Here is a 10,966-nt window from a genome sequence, read left to right as displayed (position 1 = left end):
GCTGATTTTACGCTTACACGATTACAGATTTACCTTTGAAAACTCTAGTTTGTATGCTTTGTAAATATCTCATTTTAATCATGTGATTTAGCATTTTTAATACACATAAATTAGAATAAATTAGAACAGTGTTTAAATATGACGAATTGAAATCAGTGGGTGAAAAGACAATATATTCTCAAGTTTTTAATGCAGAAGTGTTTTCTCTTTATATTCATTGAGTAGAATATAGAGCGGGGAAAAATCTGTATTGTTATTTCGCAATGACATGGAATGAAACAAACATTCAAATCAGCGTAGCGTAGGCTATACAATCATGGATCAGCTGTAAAAGGGAATGTAAGTTGTTGGTTAATTCAAGATTTTGTCCTCATTTGACAGCTCGTTCTGAAAAAACTACTGCAGACGATGGCGAAATCATGTCACTGGGTTTGGAAGACGTACTTGATGATACGTAGGTTAGATTGTTAAAAAACTGGATACAAATCTTCAGCCTGGCGGGTAACCATATTATTTAAATAGACTATTACTTTTAATCAATATTAAATTATATCATTTAATAATTTGAGTAAAGATTTATTCCAATTATAGAATGGATTCCTGACTTAGCTTAGGAGAGGACAGCCACATCGACTACTATCTTAGTCTGATACAATGTATTCCTGCTGATAATAATATTAAAACGACACAGTTAGACATCTTAAATAATAGCATATTATTGAGGCCAGATTTAGACAATATAAGCCTACAGTACAACTATCCTTTTAAGTTGGCTTTGTCATAGTTCTAAATGTGAGCAACAAATACTGTTAAGTAACAAAAATGAAATTAATTCTTATTAACCAATATAAGAAATCTACCTTCTTTTAATATTACAGGACACAAATTTAGTCTGCAGTTTAATAAATGACCACCATCATAGTCAAATCGTCAATATGTATGATTATCTAACTACAGAAACCAAAATATCGAACCAAATCAGTTAAAAGTATTCAAGTTAGGTTGCAGTATAATAAGCGAAACCATCAAAATAGAATAAGTGAACCAAATTATCGATTAGAAATACGTAAACTATTGTATACGAAAACATTCCACCTGTATGTATTTACTATTAATTATTGCCAGCTTTTTAAATTTATTAAATAACAATTTAACTTTAAATTAATTCAAACAAATCAAATTATTTGCGTAGTATTTGATTAATGACTTGGATATATAACATGGTGATGAACATGTGTTATTTGTGTCACAAGCCGTCAGACAGATTTAGTTACAAAATAGTAAGAATTAAGTAAGCACTATTGTTTAAGTATATTGCTTTGTTATTTTTAATAAATTCAATAAATTATATTGTTTTTAATTATTCATTAAATTAGGATATTCCTTTTTTAGATATACTCTAAAAACAGCTGTACTATACTATACAATAATTTGAAGTACCTGTGACGTATTTCAGTTTGACATATTTGTTTCTTATTGTTCGGTTGTTTAGACAATTAAATATCAATTCTATTGTTTTGGTTGACTGCTTATTATACTGCAGCGCAAGTTACGACCTTGCAGGTAATTTCAGTAAATATTAAGACTCCCCTAGATTGATGGACTGTTTGGGATAAATTCTAAATGTTAAATAAGTATTTTATTAATTTTGATGGGGCACCTAAGGTATCATCGAAGTCCGCACCGATGTACAGGAGGATTTGTGATCAGTGTTTTCCTGTGACCAGATCACATTGATTGATTTGGCATTTGATGGGAATTTTTATGTTTCTTTCTTTCTATGGCCTGCCTGATAGTCATACTAAAATATGAAAGAAATTGAAGTTGACCTACTCAGATTGCTCAGAATTACTAATTAGTGAACACATACAAATTTGTTGTGGAAATTAAAGTATACTACTTTAGAAAATTGTTTAAAGTGGTTTTAGATTGTATTAGGTAACATGGCTAAAGTAAATAATCTTATCCTTAATTTCTTTTAGTAAGCTGTAAGACATTCTGCTGCTAAATCCTAACCATTTTACAATATTTTATTCAAGACAAATTTGATAATCAATTTACCACCTAAACAAGAGAAGGGTAAATAATTATTTAAGCAAGACTGGTTTATTTGTTTACTATTTTTAGCTGAATAAAAATAAGTTTGCTCAGAAAATTCAATTGAATCTGGAAGCTGTTGTTGCATGCATTGTGTTAAGATCGAGGCCTGTTATTGCATATTAAATTATCTATTTTATGTCATTGTTTTATTTATTGAGTGTGTTGTTTGTTGTATGTATTGTCATGAGTGGTATTAAAAAAATCACCTGCTTAAGCCCTCTGTTAAATCACAAATTTCTATGTGATAAACAAACTGATAATTGTGTAGTTGTATCTTAGACGTGTCCTGAGAAAACACAATTTTTTTAAATGAAGAGTACAAGTAGTCTAGTCTTACATGCTTAAGTTTAACTGTTACCAAATTATAACGGAATTATAAATGATTTATCAATCCTAAATTATTTAATATCATATTTTCAAATTTGAAAGATAAAAATTAATTAAAACAAACTTAATAGGGTAATTAATTTTAATACAAAATGCAATTAAAAAAAATTTAATCTGATAGTTGGTCTCAGCTTTCCATGCTTTTAAATGTGTAGTGGTATTAACAGTATATTTGTTGTTTGTATATATTGGTTAAGTCAGAAGAAATGGGTAGATTTAGTAACAACTGAAATATTATTAATTTATTCTCGTAGGATTTACATGTAAGTACTCAATTTAGTACTTTGGTGTTATCCTGAGGCCACTGTTTGGAAAAGTTTTTCTTATTAGGGACCTAAAAAAATTCAATTATTAGAGAGAGCAGATTTTATTTGATGTACTGTGAGATTTACATGTCATTATGACGATCGGTTCTTGTTTTCTGCTTCCCAAAAGGAAGCGATGAGTGAAGTGGATTTCTGCGAGAAGACCACTCTGTCTCTAGCCTCTATTTCTAGATATATTAGAAATATAAAACGTTACTCACATCCAACATGATCTGACGTCAAAAAGGTTTTATGATTGGTTGGGGAAGTGCCGATCGGAAATGCTCAATCATGGACCATTAGTGCAGGCTTCTGGTGAGAGAAGAAAAACATCCCTCTAGGTAGTGCCCAAATTCAAACTCAGGTCATGTCAGTGCTTGTAAGCTATCTTTAACTTTGGTATTGCTAGTGACATGTTTATGATAATCTAAACCTACTTATACAGTTTTATAACAAATAGCAGATAGGGACAGAGTGGTCTCCTCCTCACTGACATTGCTTACTTTTGGGATGCATAGAACAAGAAGCTATTTTCATAATGACATGTAATTTTAATATTAAGTTAAATAAAGTGTGTTATTTCTAATAATATAGTCTTTTAGGACCCCAGTAAGAAAAACTCAATAAATTCAAATAATAGTGGCCTCCGTATAATACCAAATTACCCTCAATTTCTCTAAAACCGTTCAAAAGTTACAAAACAATTTAGGAAATTTCATAAACAATCCAGAACAGTTTTGGTATTTTTTTCTCTAGGTTGATAATGGAATTGAGGTATTTCTAAAAGTTTAATCGGCCGCCATATTGAAAAGAAATGGCATACCAAGCTGACCAAAGAACTTTGTATTTAAAAGACCAATTTTCATACCAAGTTTGAACTTGTTTTAGCACCTTATCACTAGTTCTTGGTGATTTAATTTCTTATGGTATTTAAATGTAATAAATCTCTTTTGGTATCTCGAAAAACATTTGAGATACCAGAAGATTGTTTATTACAAAATTGTTTAGTTGGTACATTTTATAATAAGCATTTATTTATAAAAACTTTTTTCTCTAGGTTTGTAAATATCAAAGTAATGTCTGCCATATAGAAAAGAAATGGCATACTAAGCTGGCCAACAAACTTATTCATGATATTTAAAGGGTTAATTTTGGTACCAGCTTTGAACTTGTTTCAGCATTCCCTTCACTAGTTCTTAATGATGAAAGTTCTTGTGGTATTTACATGTAATCAATATTTCAAAAACTGTTTAAATGGAGTATACTAAAAGTATGAAGTGTTGTTCTGCTTTTAGTAAGTAATTTAAGACGTACTCTCATCAATTAATAAATGTTGTTGAATTTGACACAACCCTTAGTGTCTTAAATAGTTAAGTGATGTATTGTGCATGTCTGTTTTATGTCTAATTTATATTTGTTATAAATGGTATTTTTCTAGTTTTGGGTTGAAAAAATTATTGAAACAAACAAATGAAACTATTTTCATTGTACAAGCGGCCTTATCTTAGCTTATTATTCTCCCTTGTTTCTTAGCCCTCAGAGTCTTTATTACTTAATCCTTAGAGCACGGAATATAAATTTCTTTATGTCTTCTTAGTGTGCTAAAAACAATTAGCTTGAAATAATTAAAGTTAAATTTCTGAAGTTATAGGAAGTAAAAAAAAATACAAAGGGATGTTTTTAAGAGTTCAGTATTTTTTACAAAATAGTATATATAAGAAATCAAAACATGGAGTTTGTCAAATCACTGAAAACAAAACAAAATCATAATTTTTAATAAATAAAATCAAAACTCCAATTAAGTCATTCTGCAGCTGTAAACGGTGTTCAGATGTAACATATATATGCAATTTAGAGTCGAAACAGAGCCTACGAGGCAGATCTCATGAATTAAGTGTCATCCTTCTTACACTTAAAAACCATGAAATGCACTAGTCTACAGCACTAAATGGAGTTTGATTGCCATGATAACCAGTTTTGGATTGATAACATGTGACTAAGAACAATAAATGGAGCACAGCTTTCATTAGACTTTTAGTTAACATTCAAATGTACATCATCATCAGTTTTACAAACTATAGTTTGCAATTTAGGAAAAAACTTAACAAAATTTTCCGTCATATGCTTGGGAAGAGTTAAGCTGAGCACAGCCCCTATGTTTTCCATTTTCTTTCCCTAGCCCAGCTCATTTTTTTCTCTTGTTTCTTTACCCTTCACCTCAGATATATAATTTAAGTCCTATAATACTAGTGTTGCTTAAAACTTTTTTGGAGCTACTTTTGTGACACGTAGTATAGTTTTTTCCTCATTACAGCACTGAACTGTCCTTTTTAAACTGCTGATATAAAATCCACAATGGAGAGAAAGCAAATCACTATATAATAAACCTTTTTCATTGTTTTGAAAGCCTACAATAGTGTTTGTTCTCTTTTTCAGCATATCAAATTTTAAAAGTTAGCTTCTTCAGTTGGACTAAATTTTATCTGTCAATCTGCCTACAATCTTTAAGGCAAACAACATTGAGCTGGCATATGAATAGGGGCTTAGTCATGGTGTACCACAGTGATCTTTTTTAATGCCAATACTATTTTCCTTAACATCAGTGATATAGCTACAAAAATATAACCCTTTAATTTTCATTTAACTTGTATATCAATGGTTTACAGATCTATAACTCTTGCTCGCCACTGACAAAACATCTATAACTTCAATGAATGTTGACATTAAAATAGTTACATTCTGGGCACACAACCATATATTAGAACTTATTGAGACTAATGCTCGATCATTGATAGATTGGCTATCTCAGATATATAAAGAACATTAACACAAAACTGCTCCGAAACGAGAATGAACAACAGCCATATTAAAAATTTTAATAAAGTTGGTAATCATGGATCTACAAATATAGACCACAAATTGTGGATGGATAGACTGCACTCTACTAACACATGTAATAGAGTACGTTGGCATTATACGAGTATGTGTCAAACAGTTTGCACTGTAACATATTTATATCATAACTTATTCATAACCAGCACAGAATCTTGTTCCACCTCATGTCAACTAGTTACTTTGTCAATTATTATCATCACTGACATGGATGTTGATATTTCAGACGGATTTCAGAATTTGTTTAAAAGCCTTTTAAAGGTTTTACTTCTGGTTGGTAATACCTGCTAATAGAACTACACTGGGTTACAGCAAAACCAGTGTGTCACTTAAATTTGGGTAACCCAATGTTTGTCCAGGTGTCGCACATCATAATTCTTTGACAGATTTTCCGTGACTGTTGAATTAGGTGAGGCTTCCTTAGAGTTAAAAGTTTGTGTAATAATAAGCACAAGAGAGAACTACTCTGTCTGTTTTAACTGTAAGATGCAGAAACAGGGTGCTTCTCCTTCATCCAATGTGACATGACCAATATAATGCCCATTATCCTTCATTATGGGGTTTTGACAGAAGGTGGCCCCTTCTACAAACCTTACTCATCCTGATTACCATATCATCCTGGAAGTAGCCACAAAGGTCCTTTAAGACTAAGTGCAATAAGGGGGTTTTCTCAACTTCTTGTACTAAGTGAACAAAATAAAATGCATCTCTAGCCCAAATTTCACCGTTGTCCTCTTTGTTTATACTTATCTAGAGGTATCGTACTCTCTAATTATTCAGCAACATGACATAAACTGATTTGAATCGCAATATGTATTATAGTCAGAAATTATCAGAACTGCAACTCATTGGAAGGTGGTAATCCCTACAATGATCCTGCTCATCCTTCTCTCAGAGTTCTCACCACAATCGCTCGCTCATTAACTTGAGATATAAAGTGATTTGAATCACAATGTTACAGCCAGAGATGGGTCAGAACCACAGCTCAACATTCTCTGGAAGGCGGAAGTCTCTACGAAGATCTCTGCGCTCACCCTTCCCTCGGAGATCACACACCAACCACTCACTCAGTGCTACGTTCAATTATTTGGATCCTGATGTTAAGGTAAACTCTTTTATTATTACTTAGATTCATTACTAAAGTTTTAGTAATAATTATACTTGATTTGCATATATTATATTATTTCCCATATAATTAAGTTTTTTAGTATGTAATAGAACAAAATATTATAGTTTGACTTTTTAATTCGATCAAAGTAAACTTACCTGTAAATAAACCATTAGTAATATATATATATATATATATATATGTAAGACAACCCATAAGAATGTACAAATCGTTATATGTTACAAAAAGTACAACACTATGTTTCGAAGATTGAAATTTTCAGGTGTAAAAAGCCCTAATACATTAATAAACTAATGTACTACAACAATGGACTGCCACTCAAAAGTATAAATAGTAACTGGTAGACGAATGAAATCCGTTCAATTTTTTCAGTTATGTGGGTCTGATGATGTTTTCCATGAAAACGAAAAGCGTCTCACAAAATTAAAATTTAATTATTGGTGTGTTTGTTTTTTAAATTAATGGAAAATTAAAATCCAATAAGAAAAAAACTTCTGCAGTATACATTACAGATATATAACAATGAAATTTATAGTTTTTACTATGTTTGATTATTTGTGATGAGAAATTCATTGAGTTTTGTTGATAATTTGAGGTATATCTGGAAATATACAGTTCGAGGACTTTAGCTGTGCACGTGACCTGGAGTGTGTGGTGATGGGCGGGAGGGGTGGTGGGGTAGCATTATGCGCTGCGTCCCGAAAACATTTCCTTTGACTCATGGTTTAAAACCCTCCTTTCAGGAATCGTATTGGCCCAAATAACTCATCGCACTCGCCACAATCAGTCTGTTTTGTGACAGTGCTGAGTGTAGCTTGTGCTTCGCTTTTACCGATAATGTCTGTTGAGTTAAAGACAAAAAAAGTCAAAAGCCTATTCATAGTTAGGCTCGCGAAATTGTGAGTAATGTTTCTACATTTATGAAGGAAGATGCAGACCATCAAACTGTTAAAATTCCGTTGTCAAAGGCTCGCCAAAGAACTGCTGCAGCAACTGGAGTATCAGAGCGAGTTGTGACTAAAATAAACAGTTAACTTAGCAAGTTGAAGGTTAGTAACATGTGTGAGACAAGTTTTACTACACCAAACAAAAACCGTAAATGACGTAGAATAGTTGACAATTTCCATGTTGAAGAACATCGAATACCGACTGCAAAACTTTTGAGGGAGGCGCTAAGGGACAAAATATATTTCCAGGGTTGTGAAAAAAGTTTTAGGTGGGTATTAAAGGACCTGGAATTTACTTGGAGAAGGACGGCAAACAATAGGAAATTATTAATTGAAAAGCCAGAAATCCGAGAGAAGAGGATAACATACTTGAGAGCGTTAAAAAATTACAGGGAGCAAGGACGCCCCATAATTTATTTAGACGAATCTTATATACTATCGTCTCACGTATCTAACCAAACTTTGTCAAATGGCTCAAATGAAGGGTTACACGTGCCGATTTCCAAGGGCGAGAGACTAATAATTATCCATGCGGATGGAGAGAAAGGGTTCTTGCCCAATGCTTTTACATGTTGGAAAGCAAGCAACCATAGTGGAGACTACCACGACAATGTGAATGGGGACATTTTTATGAAGTGGATAAAGGAAAAAGTGTTACCGAATTTAGAACCAAATTCAGTACTAGTATTCGATAACGCGCCCTACCATAACAAACAAATTGATAAAGCTCCTACTTCAAAAAGTAGGAAGCAAGATATGAAGTTGTGGCTTTCAAAAAACGGAATACCATTCTGCGACGATATACTTTTATCTTGAACTCTACAAACTTGTGCAGCTATATAAACCAAGGCATGTCCGGTACGCCTTGGACGAAACTGTTCAACTACAGGGTCATGACATCTTACGACTTCCGCCCTACCACCCAGACCTCAATCCCATTGAGTTAATTTGGGCCGAAGTCAACATCATGTGGTTATGAGAAATACATCTTTCACTATCTATCAAGCTAAAGCTCTATGCGAAGACAAGATATCAAGTATGAGTGCAGAAGAGTGGTCAGTAAAGTGCAAGCACGTAGAGGAAATCGAAAGGGACTATGCAGCCGCAGAACCCCAGATTGACAATATTATAGAATCCCTTATTATATCAGTTGGTTCGGATACAGACAGCAGTGACAGTGACCCAGAAGAGGAGGACAACTTGAGTGGAATTGAAGAACAATCATTGTAAGTAACATTTGTTATTAGAAAATTATATTCTAGCATTTAAATTAATTAAATATTATTGAAGTGATTGTAAATTAAATAATAAGAGAATACCAAATAATAACAATAATAGGACTTATCCTTGTTTTTCAGTTGTTATATTGTTGTTTAACGTGTTTTTGAAAATAACATATGTGTGAATAATAATCGGCAAATCGAAATCGTCAGTTTAAAGTCGTTAAGAGATTCTTGCGCCTTCATCTCAGCGGCTAGCACATAAACGCAACCCGCCACACAGATAGCGTTCGTTTTTTGAAAGGGTAGTATTAGGGCTGCACAAGCACAGCTAAATTCCTCCAACTGTACTGAGGGCCTCTAGGCCAGAGGGGTTTTTTTTTCCGACATGTTTGCCACACTGTTGTGTAGCCTGATTCCTCCCCTCAGCAACTGATTCAAGGTCAGTATGTTGAGAACTGTCTATGTGATAATATGTTTTGTGTTGGTTCAGTGAAAAATGTCAATCTAACCTATTGCCAAGTGTGAAATATTTGACTTTATTTATGGAAGTGAAAAATTCCAAGCAATGGAGTGAAAAAATTTATCTCTATAGAGTTTTTAGCGTCTCAAAAACTCTTGCCTGGCCTCCACTCGATTCAACTTGTGTTGAATCTGTCAGCTGTTTTGGGACCCACGTCATGGACAGTTTCTGTTATCTGAAGACTGATTTAATTGCACACTAATCTTAAAAATAGAACATTAGATTCTAAAGAGCTTAGCAAAAGAAAAGTATTGAAAACTTGAATATGTTAGTAGCTTTGAGCTGGAGTATTGATATGACATGATTGAATATCTTGCGCTGCCCAAAATGCACTGCCAAATTTATTTACTACTACAAATTTCACACTTGGTCAAATTTTCTATTGCGCCAGTATTATGTACTGCAGTGACCATTTTGTAAAATTTATTGTGAAACCAACTTTACAGTACAGTAACAAAACCCGCTTGTTAGACAAGAAGTAGGGTAGAATTGATAAGCAGATGATAAGTAGTGTGCTACGTTTCATTCCTTATGGACAGACCTAATACTCAGTGCGATACTGGAAGTCTTTAGATAAATTAAGTACTTAATAAATAAAGGATAATAGTTAAATTAAGTTTTATTGTATACATAATTCATTATACAAGTTTTATTCATTATTCTTCAATTTATAGCCTATGTTTCGATGTTCCCAGCTTTTAGAAAATCACACTCTATCTATTTGCCATCTATATATTAATATTTTAGTCTATATAATTCATTCATGTAGTTTTTTCTTTTTATTTTGTTGTATTTTTTATTTCATATTACTATTACAAAACATCTATTTAAAAAATTGTTCGATTGTCATATACTGTAGATAAAATATTGTGAAGTAAACGACCTTGACCACGTGTTGGTGACAATATGTTAATGATCCTAAATAAGTTAGTAGTGTAGGTGGGAATCTAGACTAGACGACAAGTACAACAATGGAAAACTCTGCCCTTGGTACACTAACTGAAATGTAGGTAATTTCTAAAATAAAAACCATTTAAGTGTTCAATATCAATTGGGGGTTCTAACTATCTTGATTTTTCTTACTTATGGATGAACACAGATAAAACATACATTTTTCTTCAAAACAAATACCTGGATTTATCTTTAAAAAACCTCCAGTTCTCAAAAACTTATTGGACAAACACAATTCATTCATGTAAAAAACTCAGGGGTTGGGTTAGTAAAAATTACAGAATTCACTGTATTTTATTAGTAGCATGCAAAATAATTTGTGCATTCAACAGGCCCATATTTAATATCTCTGTTGCTCTCTGCTTTAACCCTCTCCTGGTCGAATTACAGTGACACGCTTCTGTCTCTACCCGGCTGAATTAATTCAGCTGCTCTGCCGTGAGAGAACTTTTTCATTATATTCACAATGTTATTCAAATAAAACTGTTACATATAATACATTGTCGTGAAAA

General features: G+C 32.6%; 1 protein-coding gene across 1 annotated transcript in view; it reads left to right on the top strand.

Moving 5' to 3' along the window:
- The first annotated feature begins 395 nt into the window (after window positions 1-395).
- The window catches only part of LOC124364680 (endonuclease/exonuclease/phosphatase family domain-containing protein 1-like), a 37,001-nt gene continuing 26,430 nt past the window's right edge, over window positions 396-10,966 (top strand). Inside the window, exons 1-2 of the mRNA XM_046820346.1 lie at window positions 396-501; window positions 6,646-6,789. Coding sequence (XP_046676302.1) covers window positions 6,652-6,789 — 138 coding nt within the window. The 5' untranslated portion in view covers window positions 396-501; window positions 6,646-6,651. The remainder of the gene's footprint in view (window positions 502-6,645; window positions 6,790-10,966) is intronic.

This window comes from Homalodisca vitripennis, chromosome 6 (assembly GCF_021130785.1).
Source record: "Homalodisca vitripennis isolate AUS2020 chromosome 6, UT_GWSS_2.1, whole genome shotgun sequence".
In the NCBI taxonomy this organism is placed as follows: domain Eukaryota; kingdom Metazoa; phylum Arthropoda; class Insecta; order Hemiptera; family Cicadellidae; genus Homalodisca; species Homalodisca vitripennis.
Note: the sequence above shows the minus strand (reverse complement) of the source record. Positions and strands in the feature narration are given on the sequence as shown.